Raw genomic sequence first — 23036 nt, forward strand, 5'->3', positions numbered from 1 at the left:
TCTTTTTAGAGAGATTTATGAAGCTTCGCACCAAACTTTGATTCTAAACTTGTGGCTAGTTAGGCTAACTTTTTGTTTTGTTTTAAACCACCTCATCATGTCATATCATTTTGTTCACCTACCCCGTGTTGCGTTGCATACCATGTTGTTCATCTCACCCTTGCATTGCATTGCATGTTGCATAAAAAAACATTTTCTAAAAATATTGACTAGCCTCGCTTTTGAGATCCTAAAACCCTTAGGAAAACCACTCATAGAGCAATCCTAAAACCCCGTGTTGCAGCAAGGGGAACTCTGAGGAAAAGGTGGAGTCAAGCGGGAACAGTGCAGTAGCAGAACGAACCCCCGCTGCGTTGATTCCTGTGGTTACAGTGCACACGAGGCTGTTGGCAGTCGATAACGATGGTTTTCGCCACCAACGCTCCGCCTGATTTCATGAAATGTAGGCCATAACCATGCTACAATCATTATTACTAATGAGTTCCACAAGTTTTGGTGTTTATTTGACTTCAGGGATGACATATACAAATTTGACCCAAAACGGATGCTGTTTGGATAGGAAGGCCCGAATCCGGCCGACCGGCATACTTTCGGTGGAATCTTGGCATGAGAATTCATCAAAGTCACATAGAAGAAGAATCCAAGCCATTCCAATGGGCTAACACAAGAAATGCACAACTTGGACCCGGAAGGTTTGGACCCATATCCAAAAGAGAAGCCAACCTGGGCCATGGTCAAGTATTCAACATACACCCTATCAAAGATTCATACATGGTCAGAGAGGAGCATCTCGGTGCAACGGAGGACCGAGAGGCCACCGGAGGTAGGCTGCCTGGCCCAATGAGGCCGCCCAGCCCAAAAGAATGTCAGTTGAGCAAACCGCCAGAAGTACCGACCTCCCGATGAGATCATAGCCATCCACGCGAAGTCGGTGGCTAGGTGGCACCACCCCCAGACCGGCCAGCCTAGGGGAGGCCGCCCATCCCCCTTTGTCAGCCTCTGGTGACGCCCTTTCGCGTGGAGTTGAAGCCAAGGAAGAGGTAGCGTAGGCTTGCAGCGGTTAACCATTTCACCGATCTTGGCAGCTATAAATAGGACCCCCTCACCTCACTTGTAACACACACCTTGGGAGCTTGAGTGCCTCACAATTTCAGTTTCATCATTAGTAGAATAGGGAGAGTGTGAGGTGAGAGCTTTGGCGGAAGCCGGGCTAAAGGGGCGGAGTCGAGTTCTCTCGACCTTACCCCATCTTATACCCACCTCGGGGGAATCTTATAGTTGAGTAAGTTTTCCTCGCTTGTCTTTAGTTCCTCGCTAGTTTACTCTTTACTTAAGTTACTTGCTTAGTTACCCTCTTTGATCTGTGGGATCCCTTGTCTCTGTGGGTAGCAAATTCTATCCGTTTGGGGTTTCTTCTTGCCTTAGCGCGAGTTGGAAGTCAGTGACTCGATAGTTTAGGCGTGGTGCTTTGGCTTGGTAGTTGCCTCGGGTTGTGTTCCACCCGACGGCACCACAGTGGTAGGTGGCAAGTGGTGACAGCCTTGTCCGTCCCTAGTAGTCCACCACGTTCGGGTATTTTCATAGCAGTAGGATTGCCGAAAGTATGTTGGGCCCCTTCTCATCCCTTTCTGAGCACTTCGCTTAGGCTGCTGAAACAAATCAAGTCAGTAGCTTCTCAAGTTATCTTAGTAATTAGGATTCTATCTGGAGATAAGCCCTCTACCCTCGTACCTCTGCTCCTTAGCGGGTATGGCTGAATTGCTCCAGACCACTAGTCGATGCTTATCGTTCCTTGGATTTGATATCCCAGACTTACTCACCTGGTGAAAGCTACAATCTGTCTCTGTGCGCTTGCGGAGTAATTCGTTAGGCTAAGGAGTGCCAACAAACTTTCTGGAGCTGTTGTCGGGGAACGGTAGCAACACTAGTACTAGAGCTTTTCAGCTGTACACTTATCCATCCACCCTCCCACCTTTCCACATGGAGTATCCTCCTAGTTACCCGGCAGTTCCATACCACGAGTATATGGAACCGCCTCCATCCTGCCATCCCATTCTATCTGATGGTTACGAGATTCGTTCCAGTCTCGTAGCCATGGTTCGTGTATCACCCTTCTCTGGTAGAAGAGATGAATGCCCCTACACTCACTTGCAAGAATTCGAGGAGAATTGTTCTCTCCTTATCATACACGGGATGAACCAGAACACCCTACGGTGGAAGCTATTTCCGTTCTCTCTGACGGAAAGGGCAAAAACCTGGTACTACCGAACTGCAGTGAGAGTTGGAGGAGATGGGATTCAGCTGAAGGACGAGTTTTGTCTTTTCTTTTTCCCTATCCCCAAAGTGATTCCGTGTTGCAGACAACTACTCACTTTTGAGCTAGGCGACAATGAATCACTTGGGGCAGCGTGGGCGTGATTTACGCATCTCGCGACCTCAGGTCCCCCTCACAAGATTGCTGAGGAGATGTTGATGCAACACTTCATTTACGGCCTCAAACCGAAAAGCAAGCATTTCTTAAACCTCGCCTCCGAGGGATCGGTCTTGTATAAGACAGCGGCTGAAGTTAAGACCATCTTAGAGAAGGTCCTTAACTCTACTCCATACACCGATGTCTTTGACGATCCTCCCGAGCCAGAAGTTCCGCCCACTAAAAGGCAGCCACTCCATATCCTTTCCGCTATTTCCTCTCCACCTCCACCACACATAGAGGAAATCACCAAACCACCCAAGTTCTCAGATCACGAGCCACTCCTTGAAGAATTGCCTATGTTCATACCCAACCTCTTCTCAGAGGAAGAGTACATTGAACTCAGCCATGTTTCAAACATGCCGAAGGAACATAATTGCATTTGCTCACGATCGGAGGCATTCATTCCCGAGGCCACCTTGCAGATAGAGGGTCTTTCTACGATTGTGAGCCGGGAATGGATAGAAGAAGTGCAATCTTGTGATAGCATCACCTAGATCTACTGTAATCCTAGACTTCTCTTCTGCACTATTGGGGACGCCTGCCGGCCACAAGAGGCCTTTTACGACCCAAGGGTCGGGGTGAACGTAATGTCCAGAGCTCTGGCAAACCACATCTCGCCCGAGCAGCCCTTGACCTTGTCTCGTAAGCACCTGAAATGGATCGACGGCCAGATCGTGGAGTGTCAAGGTATTCTCTGAGTTGTTCCATTTATGATGGAAACCAACAATGTCTACCTAGACTTCCACATCTTCGATATCCCTAAAGGTGTAGAGTTCCTCTTAGTCGGAAGGCCAATAGAGCCTCTCGTCAACCCCAACAGAGATCGAGCCACGCTCGAGGTTAAGGTTGGCAGAGAAATTATCCCGGTCAGCTTAGTGCGTTCCTGCAACACCATTGCGGAAGCTAGGCTGGAGCAAGACCCACTTGAAGAGGCTGTGGGCACCATCCAAGAAGGGCTAACTCAACCCTCCCTCGATGATGTTGCCACTCATTTCACCCAGGAGCTAGAACCGGATGGCTAGAGTAAGCTGGACAGAGAGGAGCCACCGCAACCTACTCTCCCAGAGCTAAAACCGCTACCTCCTGGATTGAAGTACGCCTTTCTTCACAACAACAGAGCCACACCAATCGTCATCAGCGACAAGCTGACAGAGAGTGAGACTCGGCGGCTCGTTGCAGTACTAGAGAAGTACCGATCCATCATTGGGTACTCTCTGCAGGACTTGAAGGGGATTAGCCCAAATCTGTGTATCCATCGCATCCCTATGGAACCGGACCATAAGCCGTCGAGAGAGCACCAGCAGCGGCTTAATGATGCGATGAGGGAGGTAGTCAAAAAGGAGGTTCTAAAGCTACTGCACGCAGGTATCATATACCCCATGCAAGATAGTGAATGGGTTAGCCCAGTTCAAGTAGTCCCAAAGAAGGGAGGCATGATAGTGGTCCAGAACGAGAGAAATGAGCTCATACCTCAGAGGACCATCACTGGTTGGCGAATGTGTATCGACTACCGGATGTTTAACAAACCTACCCAGAAAGATCACTTCCCACTTCCCTTCATTGACGAAATGCTTGAACGGTTGGCCAAACATTCCTACTTCTATTACCTCAATGGCTATTCTAGTTATCATCAGATCCCCATCCATCCTGATGACCAGAATAAGACTACCTTCACCTGCTATACGGCACGTTTGCCTGTCGATGAATGTCCTTTTGTCTCTACGACACACCTGCTTCTTTTCAGCGGTGTATGATGGCGATCTTCTCTGACTTGATCAAGAACATCATAGAAGTTTTCATGGATGATTTCTTGGTCTATGGAAAGAGCTTTGATGAATGCCTTGAGAATTTGGATAAAGTTCTCAAGAGATGTCAAGACACGCACTTGGTCCTTAATTGGGAAAAGTGCCATTTCATGGTCAGAGAGGGGATTGTCCTCGGACATAGAGTGTCCGAAAGAGGGAAAGAAGTGGATCGAGTAAAGATAGAGGTGATCGAGTAATTGCCACCCCCGACAAATGTCAAAGGGGTGAGGAGTTTTCTGGGCCACGCTGGGTTTTATCGAAGATTCATCAAGGATTTCTCCCATATAGCCCGACCCTTGACATTCCCCTTACCAAGGATGCCCCTTTTAAATTCGATGATGATTGACTCCTAGCCTTCTATACCCTCAAGAAGGCACTCGTTACTACGCCCATCATACAACCCCCCGATTGGAGCATTCCTTTCGAGATTATGTGTGACGCTAGTGACTATGCTGTTGGAGCAGTGCTCGGTCAGTGCAAGGATAAACAACACTATGCCATATCTTATGCCAGTAAGACACTGACCGGCCCCCAGCTCAACTATGCCACAACGGAGAAGGAACTTTTGGCCGTGGTCTTTGCCATGGACAAGTTCAAGTCCTACTTGGTTGGTGCTGAAGTGATAGTGTACACGGATCACGCTGCACTTAAGTACCTACTCACCAAGAAGGACGCTAAGCCACGACTCATCCGTTGGATTTTGCTCCTTCAAGAGTTTGATCTTGAAATAAGGGACAAGAAAGGAGCAAATAACTGTGTGGCTGATCATCTCTCCCGGATGCAAATCCAAGGGTCGGATCTCCCGATCAATGACTATCTGAGAGACGATACTCGCCTGAAGGTTACCGCATCCAGTCCATGGTACGCTAACTTAGTGAACTTCATGGTGACCGGATACATACCTCCAGGAGAAGACAAGAAGAGGCTAATTCACCTCAACAGATTCCACCTTTGGGATGACCCTATCTGTTTAAGGTCTGTGCTGATGGTCTACTTCGTCGCTGTGTCCTGCTTTGTGAGACCCAGAAAATTCTTGAGTGTTATCACTCCTCGCCTTATGGAGGACACTACGGAGCATTCCATACCCATGCAAAAGTTTGGCAGAGTGGTTTCTTCTGGCCTAACATGTATGGAGATGCTAAAGAATTTGTCCGGCGTTGCCCAAGATGTCAGAAGCACAGGAATATCAATTCCTGAGATGCTATGCCCTTGAAGAGCAACCTTCAAGTGGAAATTTTCATGTATGGGGAGTTGACTTCATGGGTCCCTTCCCTATGTCAGAGCAGTGCTAGTACATCTTGGTGGCTGTGGACTACGTGTCCAAATGGGTAGAAGGACTTCCTTGTGTTGTGGCCGACTCAAGGAGCTCCAAAAGAATGTTCCAGGAAACAATATTCCCACGCTTTGGAGTTCCACGAGTCGTGATTAGCGATGGAGGCTCACACTTCATCGATAAAACCTTCAAGATGTGCCTCAGCGAACTTGGAGTAGACCACCGGGGTGCTACTCCATACCTTCCCCAAACGAGTGGCCAGGAAGAAATGTATAACAAGCAAATCAAGAACATTCTGCAAAAGACCGTAAATGCCATGGGGAAGGGATGGAAAAGCAAATTACCCGAGGCACTTTGGGAATATCGGACAGCTTATAAGACTCCGATAGGGATGACCCCCTACCAACTGCTCTACGGCAAGACCTGCCATCTTCCAGTAGAGCTAGAATTCAAGTCCCATTGGGTGCTCAAGAGGTGGAATATGGACCTCCAATCAGCTGGAATTAAGAGACATATTCAATTAGCTGAATTGGATGAGTGGAGGGAGAAAGCGTACCATAGTTCCAAGCTATATAAGGAGCGTGCGAAATGTTGGCACGATAAGCGGATCAAGATCAAGCAGTTTAAGGTGGGGGACAAAGTACTCCTCTTTAACTCCCGCATTCAATTGTTTGGTCATGGTAAGCTTAGAAGTAAGTGGGAGGGCCCTTACTTAGTGCTCGACGCCGCCGATCACGGCTGTAAGGATCACCGGGGTGTCCGACCCTAGAGGGGGAGGGGGTGAATAGGGTCGCTAATCGCTTTCTATCCTAGGGCTCAATCTATTTGCATAAGACAAACCTAAAACGTCCTACACATGCTAGTTATGACTAAGGTTTATCTATGCTACTCTTTACTTACCCCTAAAAGACTTGCAACCTATAGCCAATCCTAATCAAACTAACTAGGAAAGTAAAGGCACACAAGAAAGAGTAAATGCGGAAACGTAATACGGTAAGTAAAGAGGTAAGTGCAAGAGGGATGCAAACTCCCGAGTAGACACGGTCATGTAACGTGGTTCGGCACAAACGCCTACGTCCACGGGACACCTAGGCTCTTCCGATCACCGACTTGCACTACGCCACCAAGGCGATGCCGGCAAGCAAAGGCAAGTGCCCACAAGACATCGAGTCTCGTGCACCGCCACTGTCTCTCTCGGTCACCAGGCCGAAATCCACTACGGAGCTTCTCCACCAAGGAGGGGGTCTCCTCTTCCCCCGCACAAAGTGTCGTTGCCACTCCACACCAAGTCGGAGGGTCACACGATGGATCACAAGGATTGCTTGCCGCAGCAAGACTTCTCTCAAGGGAGCTCTCGCAAGAACTAATCCCTATTACAAGCACTAAGCACTCTCGCAAGTGTGCTTAAGCCTATATGATGTACAATGAAGCTCTAAGGTGGTTGGAGATGATCTTTGGCTCTTGTATACTTCCTTGGTCTCCAGCACTCTTAAATGAGCCGTGGGGTGGCATATATATAGACCACACGCCCCAAACTAGCCGTTGGAAAAAGGCTGACAAAAAGTGCTATCACCGGTTAAACCGATGCTCCCATTTTTTGTCATCACCGGTTTAACCGGTGAGTGCATTTTCCAACTAGCCGTTATACTTCAACGGCCACCTCAATCGACCGACATAATCAACCGATGCAGCATCGGTTTAATCGGTGAGTGTAGTTGCTGAAAAACTAACTCTCTGGACAACTGCACCGACATTCACCAATATCTAGTGTCGGTTCATCCGGTGTATAGATTTTGCCTCAGCTGCTGTGTCCAATGCACTGACGTATTCAAAAAGCCTAACGTTGGTTCAACCGGTGTTACCAAAACTCCCAGACGTGCTCCAAGTCAATGCACCGACGTATGTAATTTTCTTAGCATTGGTTCAACCGGTGATACTAAAATTTCTCTGTCTTGATTGTTTTGACTTGGTTTCTTCACGGTCTCTTCAATCTTCGAATCCTTTGGACCGAAGAAGTTTCAGGGCGCTGCCCTGAGACCCGCGAGGGGCGGCTCCCCCTCGACCCCCGTCCACTAACCGGGCGGCCCTTCGGGCCTAGCTACGCCTGTCTTCTCTTTATCATCATTTGAACCTAAAAACCTGAGAATGGTCATCTTAACAATCATATTAGTCCAAGTGTTGTGTGTGTCATTAATCACAAAAACATTATATTGAAATATGGCATGAGATGCCATTTTCGCTACAACGGTGCGGTTACCCTCCACGATGATGACGGGAACACTTTCAAGGTTAATGGCCAAAGATTAAAAGTGTTCCTAGAACAAGAAATGCCGGAACTCGAGGAAGTAGATGTCTTCGAGCTTTCTGAGATATGAAAAATCTCGTCTATGGTCCTCGCCAGACCCGAAACTGGCCTTATCATAGGATAGAACCCTTCTCTATTCTATTCTTTTCTTCCCTTTCTACCCCTGGGAAAACCACCCCAAGAATTGAGCCCTACGCTTGACGAGATAGCCTCTGCCAGAAGACCAGGGCCCACACTTCAGAGTGTGGGGCCGGCCAGCCTTGCTTCGGTCGCCTGGCCTTGCCCGAGCTGCCCTGCCCTGTCCAGGCCACCCGGCCTCCCCCGGACTCATTCCGGAGAGCCGTTGCATGGCTATGCTCCTCATCGAGTGAACGTTCCACTTCCAAAGGAGCTGCACCAATCAGGGTCGATTTAAGCCGGGAGGCTTCTTCCTCCTTGCCATTCCACTCCCTTCCTGCAGTCCCAGACCTCGGCCACCAATTCTTGAGCCTAGATCACGTCCATGGCATCACAATTCAAAAGCCCTGAGGGCACGAGGAGGATAGGGCCTCCTTTCCCAAACAAATCCAATCCAAGATCTCAACAATCCATGATCAAAACCTACTCCAAAGAGAGGAACAGAGGGAGGGAGACACAGGGGCGGCGGCCTGGAGAGTTAATGAGTCCACGAACAGAATACAAAAGCCGCACTTGACCTAACACAAGTGAAGGGGTATTTATACCCGTGGGACCGGTCAGACCGGTACGCTGGACCGGTCAGACCGGTTGGTTAGACCGGTCAGACCGGTGCCAGGGACCGGTCAGACCGGTTGGCCTGCAGCACCCCCTGTACACGATCTCATCCGACGGCCGAGGTTCTTTCTTCGAAACGAAGTCTTCTCCGCGATGCCGCCGTCTTGATGAAGATCCAGTCCGCGGTTTTGGAGGGTCCGCGAAACCCGGGTAGGTGGCCGGTTTTGAGAAAACCGCCAAAACCTCACGCGCGGGAAGATTCCCGCCTCCGCGCCATGGCCCTAGACGCCGTTCCCGCCTCGGCCTTCTGACGGCCCTAGACGCCGCCCGACGCCCGTCACCTCCTCGCCCGCAGCGAGGCCCTAGACGCCGTCGACGCCCGTCGCCTTCGTCAGTCCCGAGACCGACGCCCGTCACCTCCACGACTTGGCGTCTTCAACCGTCGTCCGCCTCCTTGGTTTTGTGGCGCAAGCCAAGAAATCCGCCTTCCGTCGCCGCTTGCTCCCTCGATCCAGGAGTGGACGCCACAGCTGCCGCCCGGTCCGAGCTCCGGTCCCGGCTGCCCTTCACCGTCGTCCACCGCACGGTCCATCGGCCACAGCACCTCCACGGCAGCTCCCCATCGACACTCGACGCCCGTGTACTTGCAATCCAAAGATCAAGCACACGATCACACCGCACGGTTGACAATTCACTCATCACAAGCAGGATAGAGTACTCTCGTTCCTCAGATAGTATAGTTGCAGAAGAAGTTTGATATAGGAGAAAGCAAATGTGACAAAAATGAAGTATATATATATATATACAAGACGGTTGACCGTCCTTCGCTTTTGACCATCTTTACTTGATTTCCAGCCATCGCTAAAAGGATTATGGAGACGCGTCCTTGGCTGGCTAGAGAAGAAGACGAGAACGCGGCTACTCCAATGCATATGGTGGTAGTATGGGGCAAGATTGACATGCTAACAGTTCTTTTGGAATATGATCCGTATTTGGGGTATGTCATAAATAAAGATGGCGACTCTCTCCTTTGTAATGCTGCATTCCGAGGCCATGTTGGTGTTGCTCGAGAGCTTCTTAAACATTGTCCAGATGCCCCCTACTACAACCCAATAAATGGCTGGACGTGCTTGCACTTTGCTGTATTGTACGAACAGACGGAATTCGTAGAATTTGTCCTTGGTTCGCCACAACTTGGTAAACTCGTTAACATGCAAGTTAAGAATGATGGAAGAACCGCTCTGCATCTCGCTGTCGAGAAGTGCAATCCGAAGATGGTCGCTGCATTACTGCGTCACCCAGACATAGACGCTACAGTTATGAACAGCGTCGGTAACCCAGCTGCCTGGACATTAGTTGATGCCATCGATCATGCCAAGACACTAAACTGGGTACGTATATTTGCTCAGTATATATGTAGGTCTTTGCATTAATAATTAGCAAACAGTCACTACATACGATCCATTCTGCCGGAAGGATTTTAAAACTAAATTAATATTCTAATTTTAGCATCCATCAGTTAGTGTGCAAACAGCACTGTAAACGAAGGGAATAGCACTGATGAAAAGATAGTTGTGTGTGTGCGCGCGCCCGCGTGTGTACATTATTTCCTTTAATATTATATTAGTTACTGCAATAAGTTCCATTGGCATGCTTATGCGAATATATATAATTTGTACAGAATGAAGTGTCCATGCTTATGTTGGAAGCTGATCCTCAACACGCAGGATCTATTTATAATCTCCGCAAGGAAGCCAAGGCTAAAGTGACAAACTTATCAAGACAGGGCATCAAGTCACTGACTCAAACATACACAGGCTACACTTCCCTAGTGGCGATCCTCATCGCGACGATTACTTTTGCTGCTGCTTTCACTTTGCCCGGAGGATACAGCAATGATGCTGGAAGCGAGGGCCTTCCCATCATGGCAAAGAAGGTTGCATTTCTGGCATTCTTGATCTCTGACACCATAGCAATGTGCTCCTCACTTGTTGTTGCCTTCGTATGCATCATATATAGCAAGGTGGGAGGATCTTGAGTTTTTGCTTTACTACAGATCTTTTACAAAGAAACTTATGTGGCTTGCGTACGTGGCAACCACAACAGCATTCGCAACTGGTTTATACACAGTTCTAGCTCCTCGTCACCTATGGCTGGCCATTATGGTTTGTGTTCTGACGGGTTCATTGCCCATTCTTACTAAGCTCCTAGGAGAATGGCCCATCTGGAAGTTGAGGTTTGGGCTGGGTCGGAAATTCGAGTCTGACCTCTTAATATGGTCTAATCTCTTTTCCTTCCGTTACCAGTTCTAGCAACATTCTTTTTTTAGGAAAGAAAATAAGAAGAATCTGTATGTTGCATGATAATAGGCTGATGGCATTATTTTGGTAATTTGGAGTTTCATGGAACCCCAAGCTATGTACTTTGACCATTCTGGTTATGTCAACTTAACCTTGAGCTTATGCGTGATCTTTTTTTTTCAACTTGAATTTCTTGTAGGTTTCTGTTTGTTGATGAGGAATATATCAGGATTTGTCTGGATAACATTTTCTTGTCTGACTTTGGATTTTGATTATTAGTATCTAAGATCCTGAAAACCATTTTATGAGCTTATTAGGATTAATATAAGATCATTTTTTATTGCTCATCTAAAACTTCAAATCCTACATAAGGTACCAAAACAAATTTTATCTAAGAAAAATATTACAAAGACAAAATGTTTTAGAGATCTCGAGATTAACCAACTAACCTTGACCTTATGAACAAATGAATCCAATAGAAACCAGCGATCTAACTAAATAGAAAGGAAAAGTATCATTTAGGGATCTCGGAACCTACTCTATTTACTTGTGGATTTACATCTCCGTATTTACAATTGTATTGAATTATGGTCATGCACTAGGTTGTTATGAGAAATTACTATAATTCATACAAATATGCATTTGCTAAAATTGCTGTGCTATTCTCAGCCTCCTCATTACTTTCTTAGTTCAGGTAGATAACTAAAACTGTTGACACCCTTTATGGCACTTGTCCGGCTGATGCTAATAAGGGGAAGGAAGCTGCCGGGGGAGCGAAGGCAAATTAGCTGATGGGAAAAGATCGACACTGATGGTTTACATTAGTAATGTGCCATGTAGAGTCTGAGTCCTCGGAGAGTCGTTTTGTTATAGAAAGATTGTTTTCTTTATGATTAAGCTATATGGTGTCGTAATCGACTTGGATTTGTTAGCTCGGACAATAAATATTGGCCTGAGGGCTTGTAATTAGGTTAACGCACAATCAATACAATAATTACTAGAACAATTCGGAATATGAGTTGCCTTTATTCTTTGTCTATTTCAGGTTAAATTGACCGGCACCGCTTTGGAGCCTGCGCCGGAGTAAAGTAAATCTTTCAAGTCTTCGTGTGGGTTCACTTAGGAAGCCGATCGTCAATTTTTTGTGTCAATAAAAACTAAACATGAGAAGTAGATATTTGGATCCCACCTGTGATAGTAACTTGAAATGTACTTGCGCCTTATACGAGTCTTCTTAAACCAACAAAAACAAATAAATGCCTCTTAATTCCACTCCCACACACCCTCTCCAAAACTAATTCAGTTCCATCCTCCCTACGTGCCGTTGAAATTTACATCTTTAAAATTGTGTTACTGCAAATGCAAATTAATTTTCCCTTCTAAAAAATATTGAATTTTTTAAAATGAGCTGTCACGTGCGTTTTCCCCTAGAAGCTAAATTTTTTCACATAAATATTGCCTGGCACGTGTGATGTCATATTGGATCAAGAGACCGTCGTTCCATTGTAGCAAGGGCAAAGGGTCATAGACTCATAGTCAACCTTTTGGTGACTCTTTATGTTTAAATTATGGACCTGAATGAAAGTAAACAAATGCATTTAAAGATGGACAATGACTGAAATGACACAATGGTTTGTCATGTTAAGTTGTCCAAACCGTGAGGAGTGAGGATTATCTACTACCAAACACGCGCACTTAGCAGCATTCGGGTATTCATACTGAGAACGAAGTCTAGAAGTTCAAACCATACTCAGATTTTTTTAGGAAAAGGGCGTACTTCCATAGAGTGGCGGAGGAAAGACTTAGGTGGACATAACTTAAACCAAATTAAATATATATATATATATAATAAATCATGACAAAATGCCCCCATATTAAACAGTTGTAAATTCAAAACCACGCAAACAATAAGAGCTAGTGCTGAGTTCTTAATTTGCTTTAACGCACTGGATTCTTGTTTGAAGGTTTGAATTTGAATCCGCCTCACAATCCCAAGTCAGTTCTCTGAATAATCCTTAAATCAAACAATCAAAATTCGAAATCATTTTTGGGCTAAATAGGGCCCTTAATGCTAGATGCGGCCCGTCTTTCTTCTTTTTACTCTTTTTTTTTTGCAGCAATCCGGCCCAACAGGCTGCCGGCTGCCTTCATGTGTCCTAGTCTACCTTTTTGTGGTATTTTGCCATGTATAAATGTATAGAGCAGCGTGTGGGCGTATATAGTGTGTATGGAAGGGGAGAAAAAAATGAACATTATTAGAATACACTTGCCGGCAGCAGTCGCCGGCTGATCCTACGGTGACGATGGCGCTAGATTTTCTTACTTCTTTGTCTTTGTTTATGGTGTTGGCCTTCGCCGCCGGCAGCGGCGGCGTGGCGGCGGAGGTGCTGACGGCGCGGTTCGCCCGGCATGTCCTGTCGGGGCGCTGGCTCACGCTCTTCGCGTGCCTGCTCATCCTCTCGGCGTCCGGCGCCACCTACGCCTTCGGCATCTACTCCCGGGCGCTCCGGGCGTCGCTGGGCTACGACCAGCGCGCCGTCGCCACGCTCGCCTTCTTCAAGGACCTCGGCAGCAACGTCGGCGTCCCGGCGGGGCTGCTCAACGAGGTCGCCCCGCCGTGGGCCGTGCTCGCCGTCGGCGCCGCCATGAACCTCGCCGGCTACCTCATGGTCTACCTCTCCCTCGCCGGCCGCGTCGCGCGCCCGCCCGTCTGGCTCATGTGCGCCTACGTCTGCGCCGGCGCCCATTCGCAGGCGTTCGCCGGCACCGCCGCGCTCGTCACCTGCGTCCGCAACTTCCCGGCGTCCCGCGGCGCCGTGCTCGGCCTGCTCAAGGGCTACGTCGGCCTCAGCAGCGCCATCCTCGCGCAGCTCCACCTCGCACTCTACGGCGGCGGCAGCGACGCCACCTCGCTCGTGCTGCTCATCGCCTGGCTCCCCGCCGCCGTCTCCGTCGCGTTCCTCGGCACCGTCCGCGTCGTGTCCCCGCAGCGCCGGCGGCCGGGCCAGCAGCAGAGCGCGGCTAGCCGCCGCGCCGGCGGCGGCGACGTGTTCTTCTGCTTGCTCTACATCTCCATCGCGCTCGCGGCGTACATCCTCGTCATGATCGTCGTTCAGAGGCAGGCCAGCTTCTCGCGCGCCGCCTACGCCGCGTCCGCCGCCGGGCTCCTCCTCCTCCTCTTCCTTCCCCTCGCCGTCGTGGTCAGGTAGGAGTACCGGATCAAGAAGGAGCTCGAGGAGTCCCTGCGCGCGACGCCCACGATGGTGACCGTCGTCGAGAAAACCGCCGCCCAATTGCCAATGGCAGAGGTGCCGGCGACGCCGGCGAGCACCGTCGATCCACTGCCGCCACCGCCGTCTTCCTGCGGCCTCACCTCCTTCCTGAGGAACGCATTCACCCCGCTGGCGCACGGCGAGGACTACTCGATCCCGCAGGCACTGGTGAGCGTGGACATGGTGATCCTGTTCGTGGCCACCGCCTGCGGCGCCGGCGGCACGCTGACGGCGATCGACAACATGGGGCAGATCGGGCAGTCGCTGGGGTACCCGCCCCGGAGCGTGGACGCCGCCGTCTCCCTCATCAGCGTCTGGAACTACGCCGGCCGCGTCGCCGCCGGGTACGGCTCGGAGGCGCTCCTCTCCCGGCACCGGATCCCGCGGCCGCTCGCGCTCACGGTGGTGCTCCTTTTCTCCTGCGCTGGCCACCTCCTCATCGCCCTCGGCGTGCCGCGCGCGCTCTACGCGGCGTCGGTGCTCACCGGCCTCTGCTTCGGCGCGCAGTGGCCGCTGCTCTACGCCGTCATCTCCGAGCTCTTCGGGCTCCGCCGCTACCCCACGCTCTACAACCTCGGCGCCGTCGCCAGCCCCGTCGGCGCCTACCTGCTCAACGTGCGCGTCGCGGGGCGGCTCTACGACGCCGAGGCCGCGAGGCAGCACGGCGGCGCGCTCCCGGTCGGCGGCGGGGACAAGACGTGCGTCGGCGTCGAGTGCTTCAGGAGGTCGTTCCTGATCATCACGGCAGCCACGGCGGCGGGCGCGCTCGTGTCGCTGGTGCTCGTGTGGAGGACGAGGGAGTTTTACAGGGGCGACATTTACGATCGGTGGCGGAGCAGCGCCCGGGCCAAGGAGGCACCGGAGGTAGTGGAATCAATGGAGGGCAAAGAAATGGCTAGGCTAGCTAGGAGTTTGAGTTGACCTGGTCAAAATTCAAGATGGGTAGCTAGGTGTTTGAGCTGACTTGGTCAAAATTTAAAAAAAAAAAAGAGGACTACTAGAGCAACTCAGAGGAGAAGTCATTACAAAATTCCAACTTAAAATCCATTTCACTGGGAATAATGCAAATTTCACACGATATGAAAACCAAATAATTCAGTCATACATTTTTTCAAATGTAAAAGAAACAAGAGAAAAAGGCAAAAAGTTGTAGAATTGCAAGCATTGTTGGTTGCAGCAGCGGAACCGCGAAGCTAAATTAGCGTGCGATCGCCAGAAGAGAAACAAATGCACGATGTGCAAGTGTCCAGGCCCCACCAAAGCAGCGCTCCGCGCTCCATAGCCCGTACTCCTCCCAAATTCCATTTTTTTCACGTTCCCCCCTCCTTTGTGTTTTCTACCAGAAATAACGTTATCTTTTGTTCCACTTACTTTTGCTTTTCTAATTCTTGTGCTTGGAATTTTGTATTTAGTTTCTTTTCTTAGATTTTGTTTCAAAAACTTGTTCGTGCATGTTAATAAATTTTGTGGATAAGTTTGGCTTCCAAAATTTTTGTTCCTAATTTTTAAGGCCGAATTTGTGTTTCCAAAGTTTGTACATGGTTCTGTTTGCATAAATTTATATAATCAGCAAACTTTTGTATATAAATTTTATATAAAGTATGCTAAAAAGTTATCTACAAGAAAACTCATTCGTGCATATTCATAAACTTTTTGTTGTATAACTATTAAATGCTAAGTTTTTAAGCAGGTCATTTTGATATGCATAACTTTTACTTATAATTTGTTTCCAAACAACTTTTTATAGGATAATTTTTTAACACAACTTTCACGAGACGTACAACTTATAAGCATAATTTTTCAGCCTACTTACTAAATGGTAATTTTAAATATAACTTTAATTTGAATATATTAGAAAAACTTCTCGTACAACTTTGATATATAAGTTTACCATATAGACTATAAAAATATAATTTATCAAGATAACTTTTTAGCATACTTTATACGACATATATGAAAAGAACATCTCGGAAACACAACATAAAAAAGGTAAACAAAAAACTAAAAAAAAAAGAGAATACTACTCCACGCCCAGTCAACTGGATTAGGAGGAAAAGAAAGATGTAGCCATTGTTGGGATTTTTTTCATTTTTGTATTTAAAAAAAATTAAAATTTCAAAAATATATGGCGGTTTCGAAAAATTTCAAAACTATACCCCTGTCGCCCCTTGCCTGGGCGACAGGGGCCTGTCGCCCTCTGGCTGGGCGACAGGACCTAAATGTAAAAAAAAAATACATTTAGGTCCTGGCGCCCGGGACGCATTAAACAGCGAACTTGTAAAATAGATATAAAATCGTAGAAAAATCAGAAAAATACAAACTCAACTGTTCTGGATTTTATGAAACAAGATCTACAACTTTTGTTATATAAAGTTTTTCATTTGATCAAAGTATCTTGCTCTATTTTAAATACTAGTTTAATGCACTTTTATTTAAATCTCAAGATCCATCCTTTGGATACATATCATCTTTGGCCAGAGTATTGCATATGGTAAGCATAGGCTTGTACAAAATTGGTAGGCCCAGAAAACATTTCTAAAATAAGTTTTTAAATTAAATCTTGCAATATGTCTAGTTTAAATGAGTTATTTATCCATGCTGCTATACTGAATTTTAGAAGCCATAACTTTTACAGTACTATTATTTTATTTCCTAAGAGCTACAAAAAAAGTTTGGTAAATTTTAGATAAGCACAACTAAACCAAATGAATTATTTCAAATTTTCTAGGTACAAGAACTATTTTTCTTGATTTAGTGCATTTACCTTAGTCATAATTCATTTGGTCTAGTTGTACTTATCTAAAATTTATCAAATTTTTTATATAACTCTTAGGAAATAAAATAATGGTACTGTAAAAGTTATGGCTTCTAAAACTCAGTATAGCAGCATGGATAAATAACACATTTAAACTAGATATATTGCAAGATTTAATTTAAAAACTTATTCTAGAAATGTTTTCTGGATCTACCAATTTTGTACAAGCCTATGCTCACCATATGAAACACTCTAGCCAAAGGTGACCTGCATCCAAAGGATGGATCTTGAGATTTAACTAAAAGTGCATTAAACTAGTATTTAAAATAGAGCAAGATACATTGATCAAATGAAAAACTTTATATAACAAAAGTTGTAGATCTTGTTTCATAGAATCCAGAACAGTTGAGTTTGTATTTTTACGATTTTTCTATGATTTTATATCGATTTTACAAGTTTGCTGTTTAATGCGTTCCGGGTGCCAGGACCTAAATGTAATTTTTTTTACATTTAGGTCATGTCGCCCATCCAGGGGACGACATGCCCCCTGTCGCCCAGGTAGGGGGCGACAGGGGTATAGTTTTGAAATTTTTCGAAACCATCATATATTTTTGAAATTGTTGGGGATCGGGAATGAATATAGAATGCGTAGGGGACCACTGGGGCCTTTGGGGACCAGACAAAGCTATATATGGGCTGTCCGAATTCGAGCGCTAGGAACTCTCTCAACGCGCTCGCTAAGGGCACTCCCAATGCAGACTTTATCGTAGAGTCTAAACCTCCTATTTATTATGTTTTGCTGCTGTAACAGTATATTTATGGAAGAGAGACGGAGATAAACCAAGACTCCAAGTCTTATTTAGACTCCAAGTCTTCACGCAAATCAAAAATGAATGTGAGAGAGACAAGTAGGCCATATAAACCAAAGTAATACACTTTGCATTGGGAAATATAGTTTCTTGTAATGGAGTCTTTTGAAGCTTAAAACTCTACAAGTAGAGTCTGCATTGGCCCTGCCCTAATTAGCGGCCCAGCGGAACTGCAGAGCATTCTCGTCTCCTAGTAACAGAAGACCACATCAGAGACACCATCTTTCTCCTGCTTCCACGTCACATCAACCATCAGCTTCCCGCCATTTCCCCATTCAAATCCAGCTTCACAGCCATCCACCAAGCTCCTCCGTGGCTTCACGTCAGAGTACACCAGCAGCCTCCCCGTCCCCTTCACCTTCATCCTCACCTCACCGCCACCATACTCCACGTCGACGATTGCTCCGCCGCAGTTCAGCAAGCCGACCAGCCCGATCGGCGCAAACCGCACTTTGGCGGCACCGCCGATGGTTGTGACTGGAGCGAACGTGAAGAGCTCAAAGGACGACGGCTGGAGGGTGAACTGGATGGGCTCTGAATGTGGCGTCATCAGGAGAAGCTCTTCGGTTTGGCATCGGTAGACGGCGTAGGATGCGGCGTCGGCCATTGCAGAGGTGTCCTCTCTCTGGCTCCACTCCACGTCGGCGGGCCGGACTTCGCCGGAGACCGGCTTGTAGCAGTGTGAGTAGCCTCTGACACGGTGCTCCGCCGGGTCCCAACCTGCGCCCTGGCAATTGAAGGCCCCAATGACCCCTCCAAACTGCGAAATGAGACAATAATTTTCAGTTTCAGACTTCATTTGCTACTACAAGTCAAGGTTCAAGAACAGCGCAATTCAAGGACTACTCGACTTTAGAAATTTGCAAATATTCTGAAATGGTCTGATGCAAATGCAGTCTATGCAGAAGAGCAAGATTACTGACCTTGTTGAGGTTCCAAATCTTGAGGGCAGTTTGCTGATCAAAGAGCGGGTTCTTGAAGAGGCAGTCCCTGGTGGGGAGAGCGTAGTGCAGGCACCGGGGCACGGTGCCGTCGGGGAAGACGAGCCTCCTGAGCAGGTCGAAGTCATGGCCGCCGAGGGAGTCGCTGACGTAGACGGGGCCGCCGCAGATGGCCCGGGCGGCGGCGTGGAAGGTGGCGCAGGCGTGGTCGGACTGGAACATGTCCCAGTCCGGGCGGATGAACTGGCCCATCCACAGGCTGTTGTACGCGCAGTTCACCATGTGGGCGCCCTGCAGCCAGTAGACACCCATGGGGTCGCCGTTGGGGTCCTCGAACCAGAAGTCGTCGCCGGCGCGGCCCATGGCCACCTGCCGCGTCCCGAGGAAGAAGAAGTCGTTGCACTGCTGCATGCTGGCGATGACGCCCGTCCCGGCGAAGTTCTTGGCGACGGACTTGGAGAGCCCGTCGTAGTAGGCCCTGGCGAGCTCGACGCGCCCGCCGTGCTCCTCGCAGACGTACTCCAGCGTGTGCACGACGTCGACCTTGACGCCGGTGACGCCCGCGCCGGCGAGGTACGAGTGCATGGACTCGTAGAGGTCGCCGGCCTGGTCGGGGCGCACCAGCCCGATCCCGCCCTCGACGAGGCGGTCCACGGCGAGGTCGTCCATGGTGCCGGCCAGCCCCGGCGACGGCCGCGCCGGCACCACGCGCGCGTCCAGCGGCGTCGCACCGGGGCGCACCCCGCCCCACCCTCCGCACAGCGCCTGCCACACGTACACGTCATCCAGCGCCGGGAACCGCCGCCGCAGGTCCTTGAGGAACGCCTTCAGCCCCAGCTCGCCGGCGCCGGCGCCGCCGTCGTCGGAGAGCTTGGCGAGAACGGCGTCCCTCTGCACGAGCAGCTGATCGAGCTCGCGTCGCAGCTGCTCGAGCTTCGTGTCAAAGCTCGACAGGTCCGTGGCGCCGCCCTGCGCCGCCTTCTTCCTGGCCTTCCGGGTGTTCTCGATCTCGGCGGCCTTACGCACGACGGCCTTGGGCATGGTCTTGTCGTAGAAGAGCTCCGGCGGGCGGCGGATCAGGGCGCCCTCCCTGTACCCGCGGAAGCGAGCGCACTCGTCGAAGCGGTAGAGGCGCGCGGTCATCTGGTCGCCGCCGAGCACGAGCCCCCGCGCGTCCTCGTGCGGCGGGTCGCCGTCGCGGTTCACGCTCTGCCAGCCGTCGTCGATGATGAGGAACCGCGGGGGCAGGCCGGCGCCGGCGAACTCCGACACGCCCTGCCAGACGCCAGCCGGGTCGACGGTGAGGTAGAATGCGTCCCACCGCCCACGTGCACCACCCGAACCGGTCCGCCATCGCCGGCAGCGCCTTCTCCTCTATCAACCTGCGGTGGCATCGTGCAGCAGGCGTTCCAGAGAATCAATCACAACCGTCCGATCGCAAAATTAACGGCCAAGATTGATGCACGAGGAGGAACAAAAAAAACATAAAAGTGTGTACCAACCTGAACGTGCCGAGGTGCACCCGGGCGGCGAGGTAGGCTTCCTGCATGAGCCTGTAGGGGTCGTCGCCGGCGTGGACGTAGGCGATGCGGCGGAAGTCGGTGCCGGTGACGGCAGCGGACCCGCTCTCGGCGCAGATGACGACGCCGTCGTCGTCGCCGGGGAAGATGGCCGAGCGGAAGCTCCCCTGCACGAGCGGCAGCACGAGGACGTAGCCGGCGCCGGAGCCGGCGAGCTCGGGCACCTCGAGGAGCACCCACTGCGTCTCCATCTGCAGGTCGCGGCCGCGCCGCCCCGCCCACGCCGTGCTCCACCACGTCTTGAACCGGAACACGCTCAGGAACCGCCGGGGGCCCGCCAGCCGCCCCACGCGGCACGGCGCGCGGCTCGCCGCCGGCAGCGTGAAGCCCAGGAATGCGCCGCGGCGCGCGTTCGCTGCGGCGCGCTCGGCCAGCTCCCGCGGCGCGTCCGACGCCGCCGCCGCGGGGTCGAAGGCCTCGGCGAACGGGGTGAGCGTGACGTTCCCCAGCACGTCCGTGAGGAGCGCGGCCTTATCGCCGCCACCGCCGACGGTGAGCTCCCCGTCCTGCAGCGAGAAGACGCACGGCGCGGACGACGACGCCGACGCCGCGCCGCGCTTGGCCGACGTGGCGGCGGCGGTGAGCTTGGGCGCGGGCGTGGCGGCGACCTTGGGCGTGGGCTGCTTGGACTCGTTAGGCGGCGCCATTGGCAACGCAACCGGCCGGGCACAAGAAGACTGGGGAGAGAATGTTCAGAGAGAAGAAGATTCAGGCGATGCCGAGAAGGGGATTGGCCGATCCTGGAGGTGTCTGAGGTGATGAGGATTGAGGACAATGTGAGCGAGCGTGTTGGATGGCGATTTATAGGCACGGGGCGCCAGGAGGAGGAAGACGCCGGCCACCTCTTTTAGGAAGGCTCTGGAGCGTGCTGAGTGTTAGGAAAGCTGGATATTGTGCTAGCTTAAGTGCCAAGGTAAAATCTTGTAATCGTGGAAATATATATCGTAATTGGGAAAGCATCGATACATTCTTTCTTGTAGATAGAAAGATATAGGCGGATTGTATAGTTTCCCAGGATTTGAGATATCGATGCTTTTTCCATCTAGGGATGTAAATGGTACGGATATTCCCAATCATATTCGAATTCGATCCGGTCTGGAAGGGTTTTTATCTGTCTGTATCCAATTTCGAGTATCCAATATTCGTAATCAATCCGTATCCGAATGCTCAAAAGTTACATTTTTATTATGTCGATATCCATTACTGTCTTATCCGACAAAAACTAACACTATCTATATCCGACTCCGTATTCGAATACAAATATAAAAATAATATCAGTCCCTATCCAATCCGTTAAAACCCGATTTCCATCTTTGTACCTGCCACGGACAGAAGATACTATACACTGAGTGCTGACGTCGCGACAGGTTAGAGGAGTCTCTTTTTTTCAGAGCATCAGGAACTCTGGGAGAGAGAGACGGATGCAACTGAATGGATGGCAACTGTACAATTCGCGATGTGTGTTGTGTTGGTCACCGTGTCGGGCTCATCAGATGGCCGGAGCAGCGTGGTCGGCGTCGGAGTGGCGTCGGCACGCGCAGCTCGACATGGACGGAAAGCGAGCGGTGGAGCTCGACATGTGCGTTCCAGATGTCACGCACGCTCGCCGATCTGTCTAGTAGCGAAGATGGCAGACGAAGAGACTGACATGTGTAGTGTACGTACGTGTCGCCAAATCTGATGGTGCAAATTGCAAAACCTAATTCTCGTCGTCCACAAGAATCCTCAGATTCAGTAAACTTGCCCTGTGCTTTTGGGGTTAGGTTTGAGTTTCTGATTTAATTGTGCTAATAAGACTCTTGATGCATCTAGAGCCATCCTATAGGAGTCAATGGTCCTGAACTTCTGATGAACCTCCATGACGAAACACGGATGCAATGCAACTGAATGGATTGCAACTGCACAATTCATTACACGAAAAGATTCAGAAAAGGTTTTTCAGATCAGGGAGCGCTTCAGAAGAGCAAATGAGATCTCGATGTGTGTTCGTCAGCGTGTCGAGCTCATCAGATGGGCGGAGCAGCGTGGTCGGCCGCTGTCGGCGGCGTCGGAAAGCGAGCTATGCAACCTTATCCAACCATCTGCGATGGCCTCGTGTCCCTGCCGCATTGGTGAACTGGGAGCAGAGAGGCTGTGTGCCGCTGTCTCGTTGCGAAGATGCAGACGAAGAGACACTGTGTACGTGTGCAGATGACAAATCTGACGACGCAAAACCTCGTACTGTACTTCTTCTCGCCGTCCACAAGAATCTTCATCTTCGGTAAACATGCCCTGTGCCGTGGTTCGCCGGATCTGCAGGTAACTCTGTCCTGATTTGTCTCATGGACTTCGGATGCATCTGGAGAAATCCTCCACGATTCATTCAACGGCTCTGATGAACCTCCACAACGAAATATTCAAGCACAAATAATGCATTCTTGCTGATGCTTGACCTGTTGCCCTGGGATCTAGAACCTGCAGAGGATGGGCCCTCTACAATGCGTCTGAATGTGCACTGTCGTGTCCTACCTGGAACTCATTTTGTGGACCCATTTTCAGATATCTTTCAACATTCTCTTGCCAACTTTGTTTGCTAATAAATTGTGTGATCCATCTCTGAACATTGACCATGAGCAACGTTGGGGTTATCTGAATCATTGATTTGCTGCCCGGGAACCATACACCATTTTTCCTGCTACAGATTCAGTGAGGGCCCAGGATGCTGATCCAGGTAGACGTGTGCGTTGTAACA

The 23036-nt window shown here is 49.7% G+C and overlaps 2 protein-coding genes and 1 pseudogene across 2 annotated transcripts; 2 read left to right on the forward strand and 1 right to left on the reverse strand.

Moving 5' to 3' along the window:
• Positions 1 to 9556: 9556 nt before the first annotated feature.
• On the forward strand, positions 9557 to 11071 carry LOC120645226 (ankyrin repeat-containing protein NPR4-like). The gene is made up of 2 exons (XM_039922025.1): positions 9557 to 9979; positions 10270 to 11071. The coding sequence occupies exons 1-2, from the start codon at positions 9800 to 9802 to the stop codon at positions 10624 to 10626; spliced, it is 537 nt and encodes a 178-aa protein (XP_039777959.1). The 5' UTR covers positions 9557 to 9799; the 3' UTR covers positions 10627 to 11071.
• Positions 11072 to 13191: 2120 nt separating this feature from the next.
• LOC120645966 lies at positions 13192 to 15081 on the forward strand (annotated as a pseudogene).
• Positions 15082 to 15311: 230 nt separating this feature from the next.
• LOC120645227 (stachyose synthase-like) lies at positions 15312 to 21138 on the reverse strand. The gene is given in 5 exon segments (XM_039922027.1): positions 15312 to 15346; positions 17956 to 18544; positions 18708 to 20045; positions 20047 to 20107; positions 20228 to 21138. Coding segments are annotated over 4 exon segments (2694 nt in total). The 5' UTR covers positions 20953 to 21138; the 3' UTR covers positions 15312 to 15346; positions 17956 to 17974.
• Between the last annotated feature and the right edge of the window lie 1898 nt (positions 21139 to 23036).

Source organism: Panicum virgatum, chromosome 8K (assembly GCF_016808335.1).
Source record: "Panicum virgatum strain AP13 chromosome 8K, P.virgatum_v5, whole genome shotgun sequence".
NCBI classification, from domain to species: Eukaryota; Viridiplantae; Streptophyta; class Magnoliopsida; order Poales; family Poaceae; genus Panicum; species Panicum virgatum.